Below are 23,179 nucleotides of genomic sequence, written 5' to 3'. Positions count from 1 at the left end.
CTCAAAGCCATGGCAAAGCTGCAAAGAACTCAGGGCCACATTAGAGTTCCTGATAAAATCCAGGGGTATTTTAATTTATGGGGCAGCTAGGTGGCACAGTGAGAGAGTACTGGGCCTGGAGTCAGGAAGACTCATCTTCCTGAGTTCCAATCTGGCTTTAGACCCTTACTAACTCTATGACCCTGGGTAAGTCACTTAACCTGTGTGCCTCAGCTCCTCATCTCTAAAATGAACTGAAGAAGGAAATGGCAAACCACTCCATTATCTCTGCCAAGAAAACCCCAAAGGAGGTGACAAAGAGTCAGATACAACTGAACTACCGAACGACATTTTAATTTATTAATTCCTTGAAGTATTTAACAAATGCTCCATTAAAATCCAGATTGACACAAACTATTAGGTTAATGAAGGGTATTTTTGATGATCACTTTAATGACTTGAAGCCTGGAAGGAGATACCTTCTCCCTCTTAACGAACCCTGTCTCTGGGTTCATTAAAATCAGGTTCATCCCTGGGGTAGCCAGTATCTTAAAACTGAGGATCAGGTTTTTCTCCCCTCTCTAGTTCTCTATTCACCTCCCATTCCAAGAGTAGGGAAAAATGTCTTAATCAGGATTAGAGCCTAATTTTGGCTCATGTCTAGGACCTCCTCCAAAAGACCTTAACTGAGTCTTTTCTAGAAGGGTACTCAATGTACAAAGTAGATCAGGTATAGAATAGCTATTCCAGCGCAAAAGAAATGTGTAAAAACACAAAAGACTCACAAGTGTACGTTGACAGATACTTAAAATAGGATTCAATAACCCATCATTCCATTTATATTCTTCTGGGAGTCTGAAACCTAAAATATTCAAAGATGAAATACTTTGTAGGGCTGATGAACAGGCATTTCACCTTCATCTCAGCTCTGCACCATCCAAGCAGCACACTCAAGAGCTATTAACTTCTGGCAAGCTAGGATGTGGCTTGGACTTATCCTCCCGGCAGTGATCATCTTCTCCAAGAAGTCATTTCAGAGTTCAACAACCAGCTTCTAGTAGGGAATGGAAACCTGAGGCCTTGAGGCCACATGTGGCCTTCTAGGTCCTTAAGTGCAGCCCTTTGACTGAATCCAAACTTCACCCAACAAATCCCCTTAATGAAAGAATTTGTTCTGTAAAACTTGGACTCAGTCAAAAGGCTATACTTGAAGACCTAGAAGGCCACGTGTGTCCTCGAGGCCACAGGTTGCCCACCCCTGTAAGAGCTCCCAACCTCTCAGCTTAGGCCCCTTCCTAACTTTCCTATTACTTTTGAGGGGACCACCATCCTCCCCGTCACCTAGATCCTCAACCTTGATGTCATCTTTACTCTCTCACCCTCACTCCATATCCAGTCTGTTTTTGAGTCCTATTGTTTTTCTGCTCTCATAACATCTCTCACATACCCCCTTCTCTCCTCGGGCACTGCAACCACCTGGTACAGTAAGGGGATGTGAAGGGAAGAGAGTTCAGTGTTGGACATGTTGAGTTTGAGAGCTCTAGCCATCCAGTTTGAGACATCTAACAGACAATTGGAGATGGGTATTTAAGAACACTTCATAAAGTTTATGAACATAGTATTCCTCTGAAATTGGGTGTTTTTTGCACAAAATGATGATGATTTTATTTTACCTTTATTCCACCCCACCCCACCCCCAGTCCCTCCATACAGCTTGGATCTCATCAGGGCTTCATGCCCTAGAGCAAAAGTCAGTGTTCTGTAAGTTTAGGTGGGGGTGGTGCTGCTGGGAACCCCTCACTGTGGCCTTCCAACATGATTCCTAAGGGTCCAAAGTAAGAGAGTAGGACTGGGATTCCCATGAAATTATGGTAGTTAACTTGGATTTTCTTAAATCTTCATTCACAATAACATTGACCTAAGGACATAGCATCTTCAATATAATTATCTCTAAATCATGCTAACAGGCAGTTTCCTTCATGTTTAGGGAAGAATCTTCCTATTGAAACCAATTTGCTATTTTCACAGGAATACAAGATTTCAAGCTTTGAGCAAAGGCTAATGAATGAAATAGAGTTCCGTTTGGAACGTACCCCTGTGGATGAATCTGATGATGAAATCCAGCATGATGAGATCCCGACAGGCAAATGCATTGCCCCTATCTTTGACAAGAGACTCAAACACTTCCGGGTGACAGAAGGCTCTCCAGTGACATTCACCTGCAAAATTGTTGGAATACCTGTTCCAAAGGTAAGGGAGTGCCAGTCATCCATCACAGAGAAACCCTGCTTCCTGAAGCTTATAAACAACCAGAATCTGAAAAGGAGGGTGGAAAATAGGCCAGTCACAAGGGGGTGAGTGTACACTCAGAGAGAAATATGATTTAAAAAAAAAGCCAATCAATCAACATGCATTTATTAGTGCTAGGAGATAAAGACATTTCCATGCTAAGTGGATACCAGGCGAAGGGGGTGGGGGTAGGGTGGAGGTGAGGCAATAGCATTAGCACTAGCAGTAGGGGATCAAGAGATGCCTTGTGAAGGGGGCACTTGAACCGAAACCTAAAGAAGACAGGGATTCAAAGAAGGAGAGGTGAGGAGGGAATGGTTTCTAAGCATGGGCTATAGCCAGTGCAAAGGTGTGGAGGTAGGAAACTGAGTGCTATGTCTAAGGAACAGGAAGAAGGTAAGTGTGACCTGACCAAAGAGTGCATAAAGGAGAGAAGATGTAGTGAGGTTATAAAGATGATTTGAGCCATATTATAAATGCCAAACAGACTTTCTATTTAATCTCAGAGATAACAGCCACTGGAGTTTACTGATTATAGGAGTGACATGCTCAGAACTACACATTAAGAAAATCATTTTGACAGCTGAGTGGAGGGTGGACAAGAGGGGAGAGAGATTTGAGCAACCAGTGAGAAGGCTGTTGTTCTGGTGAGAGGTAGCAAAGCCCCACAGTAGTGTGGTATCTGAGTGGGTAGAGAAAAGGGCATGGATGCAGATGTTGTGAGGGTAGAGGGTCTGAATTTGACAATTAACTGGTTGTCTGTAGATAAACTGAAGAGGCCGAGATGGCATGGAACCCTTATGGTGCCCATACGAGATATAGGAAAGTGCAGAAGAAGGGTACTTTGGGGGAGAAAGAGATTTAGGTCTGTTTTTGACGTGTTGCATTTGAGATACCTGTGAGACATGTAGTTCAAAATGTCCAGCAGGCAGGTAGGTGATGATGTGAACATAGAGCACGAGAGAGAGGTTGGGGTAGATAAATAGGTCTGAGAGTCATCTGCATAGAGAGATGATTGAACCCCTGGGAACTGATGAGATCCCAAGTGAGCCATTCTTTAGAGCAACCAGTATATCGTATTTAGAGGTCTTCGGCCAAAGACTTGGGGTACATCTGTAGCCAGGGCGGGGGGGGGGGGTCATATGAACGATGATAATAATCTAACAAAGGAGACTGAGGAGTGATCAGATGGGTAGGAGGAGAACTAAGAGAATATTGCCACAAAATCCCTGAGAGGAGAGAGTAGCCAGGAGGATGGGGTGGTCTACAGTGTCATATGCTATAGAGAGGTCAACAGGGAAGGTCATCAGATTCGACAATTAAGGCAGTATTGCTAACTGGGGAAAGCAGAGTTTCAGTTGAGTGACTAGGGCAGAAGCCAGATTTCAGGAAGAGGATAGGAAGTTGAAGACAGTGGAACTCAACAAGCATTTATTAAGTGATTACCACGTGCCAGGCACTGTTACACTGGGGGTGCAAAGACAGACAAAAACACGATCCTGGTCCTTAAGTAGTTCACATTCTAATCCAGGAGACAATACGTAAATAACTAAGTACATGCGACATCTATATGATGTAAATGGAAAATCATCTCAGAGGGAAGGCATTAGAATTGAAGGGGATCGGGAAAGGCCTCCTACAGAAGGTGAGATTTGGACTGTGTCTTGATGGAAGCCAGGAAAACCGGAAAGGGGAGATGAGGAAGAGAGCATGCAAGGGATGGGGTAAACCCAGCAAAATGGCGCTGTTCAAGCAGCACCAAGTGGGCCAGAGTAGCTCAGTTGCAGAGAACATGGAAGGAAGTGAAGTATGAGGAAAATTGGAAACATAGGAAGGGACTGAGTAGTGGAGCTCCCTGCAGATGCCATACAGAGGGTTTTATGTGTTGGAGGTAAACAGGAAACAACTGGAGGTAGGGAGAAGTTGGAATGATTAGACCTGAGCTTTAGTATAATCACTTTGGCAACTGAGTGGAGGATGGACTGGAGTGAGGAGAGACTTGAGGGAGGGAGTTCACCAGCAGACAGTTGTGGCTTTCCAGGTTTGAGGCCCACACCACGGTGGTGGTAGAAACCACCAGACTTGACAAGAGATGGGTGATGTAGAGAGAGTACAAGGGCAGGGTGAGAGTAACAGCAGTTGCAAGCCTGGTTAACTAGGAGTATGGGGGTATCCTTGACAGTACCAGGGAAGTTGGGAAGGGGGGATCAGAGGGGAGGGTTTGAGGGAAAGGTAATGAGTCTTATTTAAATTATGGATGTGTAAAGGTTGCTAGGTGGCACAGTAGATAGTGTTATACCTGGAGTCAGAAAGATTGAGTTCAAATCCAGCCTCAGACACTTAGTAGCTGTTTGACCTTGAGCAAGCCATTTAACCTCTGTCTGACTCAGTTTTTTCATCTATAAAAGGGCTTGGGGCAGCTAGGTGGCGCAGTGGATAGAGTACCAGCCCTGAAGTCAGGAGGACCTGAGTTCAAATCCGACCTCAGACCAAACACTTGGCACTTACCAGCTATGTGACCTTGGGCAAGTCACTTAACCCCAATTGACTAAAAATAAAAATAAATAAATAAACTAAAAGGGGTTGATGTGAGGATCAAATGAGATAATATTTGTAAAGTACGTTGGACCTATGTTGAGCTTGAGATACCAGTAGGACATCCAACATGAGATGTCCCAAAGGTAGTAGCTAAGCCAGACTATAGCTCAGGAGACAGACTCTGGCTGTATGTATAGATCTAGGAATCATCTGCATAGAGATGATAATTGAATGCATGGAAGCTAATGAAATCACCAAATAAGATGATATAGAGAAAGAGGAGAAGAGATACAGCTCAAGAGGACATCTACATTTGGTGATTATAGAAAGAGAAGAGAAATATAGGTTGGTAGGTAGAGGATCCCCTTAGCCAATAAGATCTAAGGATGGTTTTTTAAGGATGAGACAGACATTCATATATTTGGAGGCAGAAAGGAAAGAATCAGTCATAGGGAGAGAATGAAATTTAAAGAAGTGGGAGAAATGGTTGTGGGAGCAATGTGCCAGAGAAAAGAGAGGGTGGGATCACAAGCACATGTAAAGGAGTTGGCCTTTGCAGGAGAAGGATTAGAGTTAAGGATGGAATTTGGGGTGATATCATGGGCTTAGGAAATGATATGTTTTCTTAGTAAAGTATGAGAAAAGGTCGTCACCTGAGAGAGTGGAAGAAGGAGAAACATGGGAAATTTGAGGAGAGAACATTTAGAAGATCCTCTGTGGGGGGTGGGATAGAAAATAAATTTGAGAAGAATAAAGATTGACTTCCAACAGAGAAGGCTCAGCTGAGATTAGACAACGTAAAGTTTTAGTGATCCCAACAGCTTAAGCGTATGACTTTGATAGGTTCCATTCAGCATCAAATCATATTTATGTAGCAGATTTCATTTGTAAAACATTTACATGTGCAATCTCATTTGAATCATACAACAACCCTATTAGGTGTGAGGCACCCCCATTTGACATAGTGAACACCTAGTGTTCACAGAAATTACATAACTTACTCCAAGTCCCTCAACTTGTAAGGGTCCAAGAAAGGTTCAGCACTTAGGTCTGACTCTATCTCCAGCTCGCTGTCCTTTAAGCCACACTGACAATCTCATTGGGTTGGAAATTCTGTTTTCAATATTACATATGTATTAGAAAATTGACCTACTTTTAAATGTTTGGCTTTTTATCAAATCCATGTTCTGAACACTTATTTTAAGAGATTGGCCATTTGTATGGAGATAATAATTGCCTCCACATCAGGTCTTTCGCCCTACCTTACTTATCATTCTCTCCAGGCATCAAAAGCTGTGTTCTTTACCATCTCTCTCTTCAGGTTTATTGGTTCAAGGATGGAAAACAAATTTCTAAAAAAAATGAACATTGCAAGATGAAGAGAGAGGGGGATGGGACGTGTTCTCTACACATTGACTCAACCACCAGCGATGACGATGGCAACTACACAATCATGGCCGCTAACCCACAGGTAGAGACTTTCGAACAGTTCTTCAACCCCTGAAGCAAAGCTGGGTACTTTGAACTTCTTTAATATAGAGAGGGAAAGGTGGCTTATTTCATCTTGAGGGAAACATTCAGAACTGCCTGGTTACCCAGAACTAATTAGAAAAACGAAGGTGAAACATCGTGGCTTCATGTGAATAATGCATGAGACCCTACATCGTGACGAGATCAGCTCTTCATCACTGTTCTGCTCCTGCTTCCCTAGTGAGTGAGGAGCGAGCTGCTCAACACCTGTGTTTTTGTTTCTCTCATTTGACCCTTACAACAACACTGTGAAGTAAATACTACACACACACATAATGCACATAGAGAAGGTATTATATATTTAACGTGATATATTACACATTTTATATATAAATACATATGATAGATATGTCATTATTGCTATTTTACAAATGAGGAAACTGAGGCTCGGAGAAGAATAAATGGCTCATCCACGGTCATACAGCTAGTAGGCATCAGAAGCAAGATTCGGACTTAGGTCCCTCCTAATTCGAAGTTGTATGCTTTTTCCAACTTATCCTACTACTTTTTCCTCTGTTGTTATTCATTTACTATATTTCCTCTAGGCTAGTAGGATAAAATCTCGGATGTGCCAGTTCTTTGAGGTAATTGAAAAAAATTCCATAAAATAATGATCATAGTAATATATTCATTTTTACTCTTCAAAGAATAAACGATCAAACTATTTGGCCAGAATAGTTGAAATTCTACCAGATTACATGGCAACAATGTATTTATGTTGTGTTGATAATGTATCTTATAATTTTCATTGTATCTTATAATTGTACAATGTATAATTTACATTGTATTTACAATGTATCTTATAGTTGCTCAACTATTACTAAAAGAAAAAACGTAGAAAAGCTACAAAATACTGTTCCCATGTTGTTTCCATATTTGACCTGTGTATTTCTTCAGGTTGAAATCTGTTTTAAAGAGAGAAGCAGTACATAGACGGGTAGGGAAAGCCAAGAACCTGGCCATGCTGTGACTATCCATATCCATAATGTGAGTGACCGGATAATGCCAATTGCCAATTTTTGAGTTATGTCTGTTTCCAGGGATAAAAATAGAGACCATGTTAGGAATAGCTCTTAATAAGCATATAGCAGCATTTTCATTTCCCAAAATAGTTCATAAGATCTTAACTAAATAGCCCCAAACCTCATAGAAAACAACCAAGTACAAGATGGCCCTAATTTTAGTTGCTGTGCTCATTCAGTCTTTCTTTCTTAGGGGAGAATCAGCTGTTCTGGCCACTTGATGGTACAGACTTTGCCCCTGCGTGGTCGACTTACACCAACTCATTCTCACAGGTAAGCAAAATGATCAAGCCATAACTCATGTATATTCCTCTTTTAAAAAATTATAACTCATTTTTAAAGGGATGCTTCAAGACTTTTGTAGCACTAAGTAATACATACGTAGTATGTAAAATATGCCCTTTCCAAAAGCTGACTCATCTTCAGCACAAGAGACAACAGAACATTTTGATGGCTGATTATAGGACCCCAGATTTAATATTCAGAGCCACTCTGCTTTGCTAATATAAACAGTATGTGCCTTATTGATGCTTGAGAAAAGCAAAAAATTCACCTCTTTTTATGAAGATGATTCAAGTCAAAAGTCTAGAGTCTGCCTTGCTCCACAGTCTGTTGGTGCCACAAAGTTCTAGCAGGACATTCGACAGTTGCTGACACAGAGTGAATGAATATGACTTATCAGAGAAACAGAAATAGTGACCCGCATTTCAGACATTTCACGTACTGCATTTTACCACCCTTGCAACTATACCTTTAAAAAAGTACAGCTGTATAAGAGCTGACAAAATTAAGAAGACAGGTAAAAGAACAATATACGCAACAGTTACTAGAATGTAAATAAAGATAACACTAAAAGGCAACAAAACTCAGATCTAATACGTGGACAAAATTGGTACCAAGCTATTAAAGCACATTTCCTTTCGGTAAATAATGGATAAACTGAAAAAAGCATGTGCTGTCAGTCATAATCACCATTAAGTGGTATTGGGCAATCAGTGTTGGGGGGGCATTCTTCAGCTGTTTTTTGGGGGGGGAGTATTTGTGATGTTGAAAACTATCAATACTAATAAAGAAAAATGCAGATTGCTTTAAAAGAAAAAAAGTACAGCTGTTACTATTAGTTTGTTCTCTCCATTTTAATTTTGTGAACCATTTTAGTTTTTAAAATGATCTGTCATAATTTATAGGCAGAGTTAATTTAATTACTCACTGGGCCTGGAAAGTACAGCTGCCTTGTCCCAGGTAGTAAACGGGGCTTCTCCTTTGGCTGTGATTGTGAGATTTGGATTGGATGCTGATTTATTTATTTTGAACAAGTACAACTGTTGAAAGCCAGAGCTAAGAGAGCAATGGCATGTAACCCAATGGCATTTAACATCAGAGAAAAGGAGCCAGAGACTGGTTTATCTGGTGACAGATCTCTTAAGATCATCCTATTGCATCATTGGAGACACACTTAGCACTTTGTCTGTGATCCTAACCTCGTATCAGGTTTTCTCTTACTTGTTTATAACCCAGCACAATAAAATATTCCCTCTAAGCCCCACAGTAAACCTCTTAGGGTGCCTCCATACTTGAAGGACTTGTATTTCATCAGTGGGAGTACTCCTTCTACTAACTTGGACCATAGAGTCCCTTGGTGGCAAACTTTCTGGGGAGGAGTCTTTAGATTTCCTGGGCTGATTCTACAATAACATGTGTGCACTGTGCAGACACACACACACACACACACACACACACACATCATCCATCCATCCATCACCAGGGCCATGTGTTAACATTTGTCGGTCCTTTGATGATGGATTGTGATCTCATCCTTGTAGGATGCCCTTAGCCAGCACAAATTCAAACCCAGCCACATCATCTCATCCTCTGCCTTTCTTGTCTGTGTCTTTCCATTGGTCCTCTGTAAAGGCTCTCCACCCATGGAAGGCTTTCTTCTAGGTCTTTGATGTTTCACAGAGATTGGAGCCGATTCAGTTTTTGTCTCTCACTCTTAGTGCATGACTAGCTTACATCCTTTTCCAGCTAATCTTTTCTGCCACATTTTCCCACAAGCTACCACTGGTGGCATATATTGTAGTATGCTTATGCCCAATATATATCTTTCTACCTTTCTTTGGAAAATCTGTGCGTTATAAGCTGGACAACATGCATGCTTCATCCAGTTGGCTTTTCTTGTTTGGATCTCTAAGCCAATCCTTGAGTGTCTGTAGATTTCATTGCAGGGGCCCTATAGTGTTTTTAGGACTTAATGTGATGATCACTAGGTCATCTTCAAAGAGGAATGAGCTATGAGCCAATTAAAAATATGTTAAAACTGGGGCAGGTAGGTGGCACAGTGGATAGAGCTCCAGCCTTGGAGTCAGGAGGACCTGAGTTCGAATCTGGCCTCAGACACTTGACTCTCACTAGCTGTGTGACCCTGGGCAAGTTACTTAACTCCATTGCCTAGTCAAAAACAAACAAACGAAAATATGTTAGAATGGGTTGGAAAGTTATTTTTGATGCCTGAGCACTGAAAATAATGATTGATGATGATGATGATGATGATGGCTAAAAAGGAGGAAGAAGATTGATATAAGTTCTCAGAACACATGATAAGTAAGATCACTGAAATGCTTTTGGAATATACTTCACTTAACCAAGCAATAATAAAGGCTGACAATTAATGCATTGGATTTGTCAGTTTGTCAAGTGGTTAATTTCCACCAGGAGCCAATGAAATAGCTAAGATCTAAGAATGAAATCAAAAGGACTTCCATGGCTAACGTTCATAGGAACTGAACCAATGTGTCAACTAAGAAGCCTTGACCAGATGTCTTGTTCACAGAGATATTTAAAAATAAAAACTGAGGGGTTTATGATGGCAATTTGGGATTAGTCATCAGCACCAAAAATTATATGTGTGCTATCTTTAAGGGGACTGAACCTATTGATAAGTGCCAATTATGGAAGCAAAGGGTAGAAATTGTGCGGGTTGGGAAAATGTGGCACATACTGAATACTTAGCAAGGCGTGACATGGTGACTATAATTATACATCAGAAGCTCATTATCTTTCATAAACTCATGCAATAGTCTTTATTTTACAAATACAGATATTAAGGTATCCTTAAAAATTCAACAAATAAACTGTCCTGGAACTGGAGTATTATAAACAAAACTTGACCTTCAATCACCTCTATGTACTATTGATCCATAAAATTTAAGAACAATGTTTTTAATAGGTATTCCCATAACAAATACAATCCTCATGCTTCATGGAATCAAAAGCTTTCAAAACGAGGAGATCTAGTGGAAAAAATCAAAACCATGCAGGAAGCAAAAAAGTGTCTATAGACCCCATTGTCCTGTCCTGTTTGCCATTGGCACTGTCCTAAAGATGCTCACAGTAAGTCCACAGAGGATGAGCTGCCACCCCCACATGGAATTTAGTGAGGAAAAGTAATCTCATCAATCTTTCAACAATCCACACAATATTAAATATAAAAGAATAGGAGCAGGATAGTGACTTGTCCACAGTCTTTTTTTATCTAAACTCCATCAAAAGGATGAGAAGATAAGAGAGTAATAATGATAATGAAGCTGGAGTTTATATATCATTTCAAGATTTATGAAATACTTTATATACGTAACTGAAGTTGGGTTGTATTGCAGGGGGAGAGCCCGGATGCAAGAAGCAGATAAGGAGCCTTTACAGGAACGATTTTTCAGGCCTCATTTCCTTCAGGCTCCTGGTGACATGGTTGCTCACGAGGGCCGGCTCTGTAGACTGGACTGTAAGGTAGGCTGCATGTTCTTGTTCTTTTATATAACCACTTTTGCTTTCCAGGGAAGGGGGAGGTGCCGTTTCTGTCTTTCCTTCAATTACTTCTAGGAAATTTGTCTTTTAAGAACTCGTACCATATGAAAATATTCTGCTAAACCCATAACACTTTATTCTCATATCGACTTTGGAAAAAATTACATCAGCATTGTCAAGGTACACGAAAGTGAGTTTCTTCAGACATCAAAACTAGTAAATGCCTCTCAAGCATTTTTATACTGATGAATGAAGAGTGTCTTTGACCATAGACAGAATTGAACAGTCAACCTCCTAGCCCCCTTGCTGGATTATCAGCCACATCACATCCCCTGGCTGTGGGTGTTTCTCAAGGTTCTGTCATGATCTCTCTTCTCCTCTCCCTTGATAGGCTTTCTCTGGCAACCTCATCAACTCCCACAGGTTTAATTTTCAACAGTATGAAGATTATGATTCCCTGTCTACTGCTGGGAATCTACAAGCTCAATGGTTCCCAGTCTACTTATTTAGCCTGTCTGTCCCCTGATCTTCAGTCCTGTATTACCAATTGCCTATTGCATATTTCATACTGGATGTCCTAGAGACATCTTGAACTCAAGATGTCTAACCCTGATCTCATCATCTCTCCCTCCAAACCCTCCCCTCTTCAAAGGGGAGGGCTTGTTTCTGTCAAAGGCATCACCATCATTTCAGTTTCTCAGCTTTGTAATCTAAGCATGATCCTCATTCCTCACTCTCCCTCCCAGCAAATCTCCAATGACTTCACTTAAATCTCGACATCTCTTGTACCTAACCTCTTCTCCCCACTGGCATAACTACCATCTTAGTTCAAGCTTTCATCAACTCTCACCTCGATTATTTCAAGAGACTCCTAATTGGTCTCCCTGCCTCAAATATCTTATCACTTCAGTCCATTTTATACACCATATACTGCAGTCAGTCATTTTGCTTAAGCCCAGATCTGACCATGTGTCTCAGTCAACTCCACTGATTTCCTGTTACCTCTACAATGAAACATCTTTCCTCTGTTTACCTTTTAAATCCCTATACAACCTGGCCCCATCCTACCTTTCTAGCCCCATTGGATGCTACTCTTCTCTCATAGTCCATTAACCAGCTGAACTGGACTTCTTTCTTCTCCTAACTCACAACACTCCCACTTCCTCCCTCCTTACTTCTGCCTCATATCATCCTCTCTCTTCCTCTAAGACACAACTCGATGCCATCTTGCACATGAAGCCTCTCCTGCCTCCCAGCCACAAGTTTCCTTCTCCCAAACACAGAGTGGGAAGCAACATGGTGTAATAGAGCACCAGTACCAAGACTCCCAAAGAGATCAGAGAAAGGGGAAAAAGACACGCTTGCAAATATAGTGATAGCAACACTTTTCATAGTAGCCCCAAACTGGAAATTACAGTCCCCACCTATTAGGAAATGGCCCAGTTATGATACAAATGGAATACTAGTATACTGTAAGAACTGATGAAAGGAATGATTTCAGAGAAACCCGGAAAACTGATCTAATGCTGACTGAACTGAAGAGAGCCAAGGGAACAGTTTATACAGTCACAACATTGTAATGACAAATAACTTTGAAAGATTAAGAACTCTGATCCATGCAATGACTGGCCACAAGTTTAGTGGACTTATGATGAAACGTGCTACTCGCTCCCTGACTGAGAGGGGAGAGGCATCAGAGGCTGATGCGTTGGAAGGGATTTGTTTTCTTTAACTACGCATATTTGTTGCAAGGATTTCTTTTTCTTTTCTTTTTAAATGGAAGAAGTAAGAAGTAGGAAAAATTAATACTTACTAAATTTTAAAACATTTTAAATGAAGTTAAGATTTTAAAAAAGAGAGAAAGAATTTATCTAGGATCTTAGAGACATGGGTTGCAATCCCCACTCCGTCTCTTTGGGTAAGTAACTTCACTTTTCTGAGACTGTTTCCTCTTCATAAAACGGGGAGATTGGACTAGATCAGGGTGGGGAACCGGTGGCCTCAAGGCCACATGTGACCTTCTAGGTCCTTGGGTACAGTCTTTTGACTGAGTCTAAGTTTTACAGAACAGATCCTTTTATTAAAAGAATTTGTTCTGTGAAGTTTGGATTCAGTCCAAGGGTGGCACTTGACGCATTACCGTAAGTAATGCATTTCCATGCCCACACTACCCTGTAGTTCAAAGGTTCACCCTCACTGTGTTGTGCGCAGTGAGAATAAAGAGATTGAACTACCTGATAAATTAGCTTGTCATCAATCTGTCATTGGCCTTAGCTGTCTTGTTATTTGTTAGGTGAGTGGCTTGCCACCCCCAGAACTGATGTGGTTGCTCAATGGCCAACCTGTACTGCCAGACAGCACCCACAAGATGTTGATTAGAGAGACTGGAGTCCACTCTCTGCTTATTGACCCTCTTACCCAGAAGGATGCCGGGACCTACACATGTGTCGCTACCAACAAAACAGGACAGAATTCATTCAGTCTAGAGCTCACGGTAGTAGGTAAGCTCTGTCGCTCAGATGAGTAATTTCATTTCCAAAGTATTCACCAGGGCTAATTCTCTAGATCCCATTGACGCTGCACCATGAGGCCCAAGTTCAGCCTCTCCTTAAGTCTATACCAACCCAGTGGTGAAGGCTGTGTTCCCCACTTTCCCCTCATGTCTCTGGAAGTGAGCTAAAAGCCTAGTGCCTAGTGCCTTGCATAGAATTGGTGTTAAACAAATAGATGCTGAATGAATGAGATGAAACCTGACACCCCCTTTTTGAGATGGGTGGGCAGGGACTCACATTTACCCTACTTCAGATGAACTAACCAAGTGAGGTACAGTGAAATCAGGGTGACTGCTCAAATCAATAGCACAGCCAGAATGAGCACTCGCATTTCCTTATTCCCAGGCCAAGGTATTTTCCTACTTTCTCTAGGATAGCAGTTCTCAAACTTTTTGGTTCCAGGAACCCTTTATGCTCTGAAAAACTATCAAGGTACCAAAGAGCTTTTGTTTATGCAGATTCTATCAATATTTACTGTATTAGAAATTAAAATGAGCACATTTTAAAAATATGAATTCAAAAGCAATCACAAAGCTATTATATGTTAATATAAATATCTCTTTATTAAGAGTAACAGTATTTTCCAAAACAAAAATTTAGTGAGAAGTGGCATTATTTCACATAAGTTCTCAAATCTCTTTAAAGTCTGGTTTAATAGAAGACTGCTGAATTCTTATGTCTGCAGATAATGTCTTAATATCATCATGAAAACAGTTTTAACTTTGCTGATCCCCTGAAAAGGTCTGGAGGACCCCTAGAGGCCCATGGAACACACTTTGAAAACCACTGCTCTAGAGAATACCATCGTAGGGAGAAGAGAGCAGTTTGGGGGTTTGAGCTCATCTCTTCTTCTTCTTTTTCTCTTTGATGACTTCCTAGAAATTAGCAACTGAAAAGGAGGAACCCAGATGCTTAAAGGTAGCTTTGATAGACACGGCCTCCCCATGTGTGCCTTGTGCTGCTTGGCTAAAAGGTGACCAGGGAACTGGTCTACCTTACCAAGAGCATGCATTCAGGAAACAGTTTTGTGCTTTAAAAAACAGGAAACTCACTCAGAAAATAAGTTCAAATGAAAAGTAGCAGCTTTGCTTTTAATAGATATGGTTTCTCACAATTTAGTGTTGAGCAATAAAAGAAATGGGCCACTAGGTGGCACCATAGTGCATAGAATGCCGGGCCTAGAGTCAGGAAGACTCATCACCGTGAGTTCAAATCTGGCCTCAGACACTAGTTGCGTGACCCTGTTTGCCTCAGTTTCCTCATCTATAAAATGAGCTGGAGAAAGAAATGGCAAGACACTCGTGTATCTTTGCCAAGAAAACCCCAAAACGGGGTCATAAAGAGATGTAAAGAAGCTCAGTGAGGGAAGGGACCAGGGGCCTCGTAGCGCCCTAGTACAATTCCTTTGATGTGACAGAGAGAATCAATACCTGTTAAATGAATGTATAATAATTCCTTGGTATTGCTTCTTTTTTTTTTCCTCACAGAAGGTACAGTTAGTTGAGCAAGAGTGAGAATTCCCTCTACTCTTTATTTTTAAAAACTTTTAATGTGTATCAATGCAAGAATTCCTTATTATAGATGTACAAAGTGCCAGAGGAATGTCCTGGGCAGGGAGGGGGTGGGTGTACACAGAAATACACATCCATCCATTGACTCTTAAGACAAAGGCATTAGGGTAATTACTTGTCAGAAAATAACTCTACTTTTCTTGTCTAGCCAAAGAAGTGAAGAAAGCACCCATGTTCCTAGAGAAACTACAAAACAGTGGTGTGCCTGAAGGCCATCCTGTTCGACTAGAGTGCCGTGTGGTGGGCATGCCGCCCCCTGTATTCTACTGGAAGAAAGACAATGAGACCATCCCTTTTACCAGAGAAAGAATCAGGTATAGCACAAGAACATATTTTTGAATGACCTCAGAGGCACGAGGCTGGTTTTGCCTTCAGAGTGAGTGCATTTTGACTGTTTTCTTCAAATGATTCTCTGATACAAATCCCATTCATTTAGTTGCCTTTGACAGTATCCTTACTGCCACTGCTTAGAATGTCATTGTGCTGCTCGAGAAGCCTTAGAAGCTAGGTGGAATACATGGGGTAGAATTGTAATACAGTGTGTTCAGTCTGTTAAATGTCTGATTAAGAGTTTGTAAATATGGTACCTGTAATCCTCACTTTTCACTGCTTGACTTGTTTGACACTGCCTAATAGGATGTCCAGAGGACATTAGGACTTTGAATATTAGGGATTTAGGAGTGCAAGTGACCTTAGCAATCATTTGGTCTGATCCCTCATTTGAACAAAGAAGAAAACTTAGACCCAGAGATCCAAAGCAGTAGCTTCAGTAAACAACTGGATTTCACGTGTCACACGGTTCATTTTCTACCAGTATCCAAATAGACATAGGCAATAGCTCGCAGCTAGCACATGTTCAGTCGTGAAGGTGCGGACACCTGTTTATGTGTGTGTGTATATGTATGTAGTTATTTAAGATCTCTGCCATACCGATTTCCAGGAGAGGTGGAGGCAGCTTTCTGCAACTTTAAAATTTTAATGACGTAACTCGTAAAGATGATAGAAACAATATGTCAATAGCATTTGAAGACACGTTTATTAAAGGTTTTTAAAGCAGTTAATTTCAACATAACCATATTCCTTTTGAGAGGGTACACAATCCTGCCATCTAAGTCTTTGGAACATGAAGTACATTGCTGCTTCCTGGATTTAAGTTCTACCAGAATAGATGGTTTGGTCAAACATCTTTAATATATAACTATTTTTTAAAATTCAGTGGTGCCTGACCAGGTGAAAAAATAGCCAATTGACCTGTGTCTCCCAATATGCTTCTCTGGGAAAATGTAGTTGGAGAAGTGTTGCTGTCAGAGTATAACTGTACCATGCACCACTTGTGGAAAGAAGATGGCGGAAAGACCAGAATCTTCTTTTCGCATACTTCTTAAACCATCTGTGCAGCTGCTGGCCCTTCTCATACTATAAGCTCCAAGTCCCTAAGCTCCTTCATTGTTCAACCGCTTTCAGTAAGAAATTGAATTTCTCTGAGATGCATCTTTTTGGTAAGGAGTGATTAATCTTCTCAGAGCCATAGCACACAATATACTTTCTTCATCTGTCTTTTTTCATCTGTACAGAACCCAAAATAAGAATTCATTTTGCACAAGGGGACAATGTAGTTGTCCTAAACATGAGCAAACTTGCTTTTAAATGTAATTTGTCAATTGTTTGTATCAAGCCCACAATCCTAAATGATTAAGTCTTAGGTAGTGCAGACCAATGCCAGCCACCTTCGTACATAACCTATACTTGCATTATTCTTTTTTTTTTTTTGATTAGGCAGTGGGGTTAAGTGACTTACCCAGGGTCACACAGCTAGCTAGTGTCAAGTGTCTGAGGCCGGATTTCAACTCAGGTCCTCCTGACTCGAGGGCCGGTGCCCTATTCACTGCGCCACCTAGCTGCCCCTAGAGTCTATACTTAAAAGTGTCTTATGAAAATCTTTCTTCACAATAAATAATCAATAAAATCCTCAGGAACTTTGTTAGACACTGAAAAGAATAAAATGCAAAAATTTTTTAAAGAATCTAAACTTATTTTCTCTATACTAAGCCCTTCTACTCATTGGAAAAGCCCTGATACTGGTGGCTTGTTTGTGCCTCTTGCTAATGATTTGCATGTAATAGGCACTAGGTAAATTATTTTGTTGAATAAATGAATATGTATGTGTATATATATATATATGTATATACATATATACATATACATATACATATACATATATATATATATATATATATATATACACATTCATGCATATGGGCTTCCTGGTCTCAACAACCTTATTTCTTGACTTTTCCAGCCCTTAGCCACAAGAGGCAGGAGAGCAAGAACAGAAGGCACCTTCTCAAAGGGTCCAGAACTCACGTGGAAATGCACAGACTGTGGCCCCAAGAGGACCAAAAAGCATTTTCTTCAGAATGGCAGGATTTGACTCTTAGAACTAAACAGCTTTTAAGATATTTTCATATTTTGCCATCTTAGAATTACATAAAATAAAAACGAAATTGCTTTTATTAGCAAAACTAAAGAGAGCTGGAAAGGACCTGATTTGTGCTACAGGAAACACAGTAAACTAGGTTAGAGAAAGCACACATAAACTGATGTGTCTTTGCCCTTCTTAAGTCAGCTTTTCTGTACATGCCATGCCATGAGAAAATGTCCTTTTTCTTCTCATGTCCTTAAAAAATATTATGTAATTTCTCTATTTTGGAATTGTAGTGATAGAATTCTAGAAGGTCTCCTTCTCCCTACACGTGGCACCTGAGTGAAGCCAGTTTGAAGCCAGTGGGTGGAGCTAGTCACCTGAGCTAGGAAAATCTTGATCTGTCTGTCACCTCTGTCCTGCACATGAGCTAAGATGTCCCCTTCAGTCAGGAAACAGCTTTGGTGGGCAGACCCAGCCAAGGAAAATGAATGAGCTTTGGCACAGAGACAAGGAGTGTGCTTCAGGCGCTTAGGAGGAGCTGGCAGGATGCAGACAAATTCCAAGAGAAGAAATAAGGTATCCATCAATGGGGGTTTGGCAAGCAAGGTACACAGGGTGAAGAAGCCAAGCTGCACCAAAGGAGAGAGCCAGGCTCAAGCACCAGCTAGTGAATGGGCTTTCACAAAACAAAAACGAATAGCTTAGAGAAAAAGAGGCAAGGAAGGGACAGAGATAGGAATGCTAGGACCCAGTCCTAGAGTCACCTAGCCATTCAGGAAGTTAGTGTAGGATGACCTGAATACAAGGGGCAGCTCTGTGGGAGCAAATGGGAAAGTGCCTGCAGTATGGGGAGAGGTTGGGGAGGGGGACAGGGGACAGTAGAACAGAAGTACCAAGTGTGTTTGGAGGCAGAGGAGACCAGTTGGGTACCCACCCATATCTGGAGGGAAACTGAGCATGCTACCAGCGCAAATACATGTACACCTGCCAACTAAAAGTCTGAGCTGCCTAGTTGAATATTCACCCTTTCTCCCTAAACGGAGGCTGAGGATACCCCATTCGTCAAGCCATGCTATGGCTAGACTTCAGTTGTAAATAAGTTTATTAAAAAATCTGTGTCCTCTGAGTGAGTCTCTTTCTATGCTTCTATCTTTATTTTCTTTTCCCAGATTTCCTAGCATAAGTTCTTTTAGGAAAAGTCTAACCTCATTTCAATTCAATAAGCATTTATTAAGCACCTGCTGTATGCCAGACACTATGCTAAGCACTTAGGCTGCAAAGACAGAAATGAAATGGTCTTTGTCCTCAAAGACTGTGAGTAGAAAAGGGATGTTCCTCACTGTCTGAGATATGTGATAAACTCACAGTGACCAGGGGCCGTTCGTTCAGCAAGGATTTAATGAGTCCCTACTCTGGACAGGGAACTGTGACTACAAGGGCAGAAAGTGACTGGATGTTAGGGGAAGCTAATGGAGCTGAAGCACATACACACTAGGAGATCTAAGCTGGAAAAGGTGGGAAACAGAGGCGGCTGTTGATCCCATACCACTGTTTCTCACTTCCTCCAGACTTTTGTGACTTCTTTTTTAAGGGTGGCATTGGTGTTTACCTAAACCTGATTTTTTAATATTTTTGGTGGTAGGAAGAAGGGGGGAAACATGTGATTGCATCAGGATGGCGGAATTCCCAATGTGGAAACTTCTTCCACCTGCAAAGATTTGTAGTTTAATACCTATGGAGTGGCCACCGCGTTGAGAGGTTTAACGACTTGGCCATGGTCATACGCTTAATATAGGTCAGCAGCTGAACTTGAACTTCGATCATCCTAACTCCAAGACCCTCCTCTCTCTATTATGCCATGCTGCCCTCATTCTGATTTCACCTGCATAAAACCCATGGAGATCAAAATGGGATGCATGCTAGGGGTCACCTCAAAGCCCATGCCCAAAGGTACAGCACTATCCCCTGGTAAAAGGTTTTGTTCTTCTCTTTTCAGCATGCACCAAGATACAACAGGTTATGTCTGCCTCCTCATCCAGCCAGCCAAGAAAGCAGATGCCGGATGGTACACATTGTCTGCCAAGAATGAAGCTGGCATTGTGTCATGTACTGCAAGACTGGATATCTACGGTGGGACTAATGTACTTATTTTAAGACAGCCAGCCAGAAGGAATGCATAGCATTGAGTCCTTTAGCCAGTAGTTGTTATAGCAGGTGGCTTGTTTATTTTCCACTAAGCAACTGGTCAGATTAGGTTTTTCATTCTAGAAACTAGATTTTTCAAAGTGTTTTCAACCTAGCTACCAAAGCATCTTTGCTTTTATGTAATTTCTGCACCCTTGAGAGCTTGAATTAAAGAATTATTGAGTCAGACAGCTATTTAAGGAAAACAAAGAGGGGATGATTATCCAATTTGTGAATCATCTGCGGTACTTCAAGGATTCATGATTTCATCAGAATGAGTATTCCCTTGGTTGGTACCCACAAATTATCTACAAGTACCGATAAATTATTGACAGTGAAGTAAATCTCAAATCAGTCAATTTTGCTAAAGCACCCAACATTCCTTAAGAAAGCACTAAGAGGGAGCTCACAATGTATCTTTAATTACCATTTTTTGAATCCAGCAAGATAAGATTTTTTTTTCCACTAGTGAGAGATGTTACAGCTAGATATGTGCCATCTAGTGGCCAAAAAATGAATGTTCCTTTATATTTATAAGCTTTTTAAGCACTAAAATATGGAGGGATTTGTGATAGAAACAGAAATGACTGGTGCTGACTATATTACTCTGACACTAATTATTTTGTCTAGTGCATGTAGATTCTTAGAGTCCTTATCTCAACTCACACTCACACCGATGAGTATTGTCCCCAGAGTGTGGCCATAGTGCCCTCCTAAAAGTTCTGTGATACCACCCTCCTTGAGGGATTGGAAATTGTTTGTTTAAAGATATGGCTTATAAGCCCCAAGCATTGTGCTTCCCACCTAATAAATGTAAATTGGCTTTCCAGGCTTAATTAGTTTTTAGAAAAGGGTATTTACTCAGGTGATATAGTAAGATCATTTGGTATAAAACATTCCCCCAAAAGTATGTGACATACTCTCCCACCAGTACATGGAGTCTAGAGAAAAGTGGGCTCAAGCTTAGAGATCATATGTGACAACAAGGTACAATACAGATCCTGGAAGTCCTCTTGCTGGAGTCCTCAAAATGTTCCCCGTAGGCATGATACCAACCTGATATTAGATGTGCCCGCACTGTTGCAGCATTCACTCTTCGGCCACATTAAGATTTAGCATTTGGAATTTTTTAATGTGTCCAACCCTAGACAAGATTACTAAGCAAAATTACATGTTTGCGTGTCATTCCATCCAGGTACACCTCACTTTGATTGTCTCTCTTCCCTTCTGAAATCTAGTCTCTTGGTGCTTTGCTCTGGGCTGCCTAGCTGTGGAGCCCTGGATAAGCCTGTTCTTCCCAGGCAGCAGACATTTTGCAGACCTTTTCTGACTCTTCCCCCATCAGTGTTTGCCTAACTTGTGTCCTGAGCCTTTAGACTCTCCCCTCTATTTTCCAAAGAAATCTGATAAACTAATTCTTAGGGATACTTTAATGGCTTAATGTTTGTGTAGACCCACATATGTGTACCTGTGTATTTTCATTTTGGAAATGCAGTCCCTTGGCCCAAATGTGACAGGATCCTAGGACCTCTGACTACAAGGATCCCCAAATCTCTCCCATTGATAACCCCCAAAAAAACAGAGAAATTATCAGAAGGTACAAGCAGGCTCTTCCTGACCATGACAAAAGTTATCACTGACCAGTCCTTTTGTATATTCTTTGCCTTAATATTTGAAGCACCTTATGGCCCAGCCCTGTGCCCAAACTTTTCCCCAGACAACACAAGGCAAGACAAGTAGCGGCCTCCTAGGAAAGCCATCCAGGAAGCAGCTCCCAGCAGCCAGAATGCTCTACCCTAGAGGTTTCAGCTGGCTCTGTTTTTCTTCTTCTTTCTAAAGCTCAGCTCAGGTACCACAATGTAATGAACTAACCATTTCAGGCTTTCTCTGTTTTTACAACTTGCCTATGGACAGACTGTAATTGTGAGAGATGCTGGCCTTTGCACTAGGGCTTTGGGCTGCCGCTGCTGCCCTCTTGCCCCATCGATCACTCCTTCCTTCTTTGATTGTAGTCACAAAATGAGTGACTAAAGCCATAGGTACTATGGAAGGCCAGGTTGGAGTACAAGGTAGAAGAGAGGGATTTTTCTGGCATGCTTCTGGTATCCCTTTAATCATAGCAGTTTGTCTTTTTTTTTTTATAGTTTGTTGCTGCCTTCTTATATTAGAATCATAGAATTAGAAAAAAAAAATCTGATCTTGACTTTGGCAGGCCAAGCATTTTTACCCCTAGTTTATAGCGGGGTCAATGATGCTTAGAGAGATCTTGCTCAACCACCTCATCTACAATGTAAGAATTCCGGTGTCCTCTGAGGCCTAGACATGGGAAGGCTAAGGCAGAGACTAAAATCCACGTTTCTCATACATCCCTCCTTCCCATATCCTAGACCAGCCTGAGTGCAACTGAGCCTAACATGTTCTGTTACTGATTTTCTAGCCCAGTGGCACCAGCAGATTCCACAGCCCATGTCAGTACGACCCATTGGCAGCCGCTACGGATCCCTCACCAGCAAAGGACTTGACATTTTTTCGGCCTTCTCATCTATGGAAAGTACGATGATGTTTTCGTGCTCTTCTCAGAGCATGGTGGAAAGTGAAGAACTTTAAAAACCTTAGGGCTCCTGCTGTGGAGGTGAAGGACTGTTGAGAGAAAAGAAGCCCACCGTCAACAACATGAAGAGATAAGCCAAGACCCGGGAGGTTTCCACGCAACTAGTTTTTAGTAAGTTACCACGCACGCAGCGGACTTGTTGCAAGGAATACTCTGAGCAAGCAGACTGGGTAGTCTCCTAGTCACAGCAGAGGAGGGAAGGGAGTGAGTGACAAAGAGAAATGAGGAGACACAGGATAATTAAGCCGAAAGTGCCACGCAGTAGTCTGCCGCGACTCTGGGCAAAAGCTACTGCTCTGTCCATCCCATGCTGTGTTAGAGATGCGTAGTGCTGCACAAAATATTCTCAGAGGCAATAGGCTTGTGCTTATCGGGTACGTACCCTAGAGCCCCTAGAATAGGTCTAACCCACCCAATTCAAGAGGATGGAAAGAAGCAAAAAGATCACAACCTACTCTCTCCAGTCATGCCGACAGTAGTAATTTGAGGAGAGCTCATCTAATCCACTTTGTTATAGCATTGTAGAGGGGTAACGTAGAGCATATGTAGGTAAAGAAGCAAGGTCATCTTTCTCATCTTGGGCAAAATGAACTACACAATAAGTTGCCAAGAATGAGTGATATGTTTATCACTCACAGGCAGACACAACTACACAGTGAGGTGAATTAACATCA

At 41.4% G+C, this 23,179-nt stretch overlaps 1 protein-coding gene across 1 annotated transcript in view; it reads left to right on the top strand.

Annotated features, from left to right (window-relative positions):
* Nucleotides 1-22,512, top strand: part of MYPN (myopalladin) — a 97,679-nt gene extending 75,167 nt beyond the window's left edge. The window contains exons 13-20 of the mRNA XM_027840693.1: nt 2,008-2,229; nt 6,128-6,277; nt 7,552-7,631; nt 11,018-11,144; nt 13,456-13,663; nt 15,434-15,599; nt 19,707-19,840; nt 22,332-22,512. Coding sequence (XP_027696494.1) covers nt 2,008-2,229; nt 6,128-6,277; nt 7,552-7,631; nt 11,018-11,144; nt 13,456-13,663; nt 15,434-15,599; nt 19,707-19,840; nt 22,332-22,501 — 1,257 coding nt within the window. The 3' untranslated portion in view covers nt 22,502-22,512. The remainder of the gene's footprint in view (nt 1-2,007; nt 2,230-6,127; nt 6,278-7,551; nt 7,632-11,017; nt 11,145-13,455; nt 13,664-15,433; nt 15,600-19,706; nt 19,841-22,331) is intronic.
* Nucleotides 22,513-23,179: the final 667 nt, after the last annotated feature.

Source organism: Vombatus ursinus, unplaced genomic scaffold (assembly GCF_900497805.2).
Source record: "Vombatus ursinus unplaced genomic scaffold, bare-nosed wombat genome assembly UNPS02014847.1, whole genome shotgun sequence".
Taxonomy (NCBI): domain Eukaryota; kingdom Metazoa; phylum Chordata; class Mammalia; order Diprotodontia; family Vombatidae; genus Vombatus; species Vombatus ursinus.
This window is presented reverse-complemented; position numbering and strand designations above follow the sequence as displayed.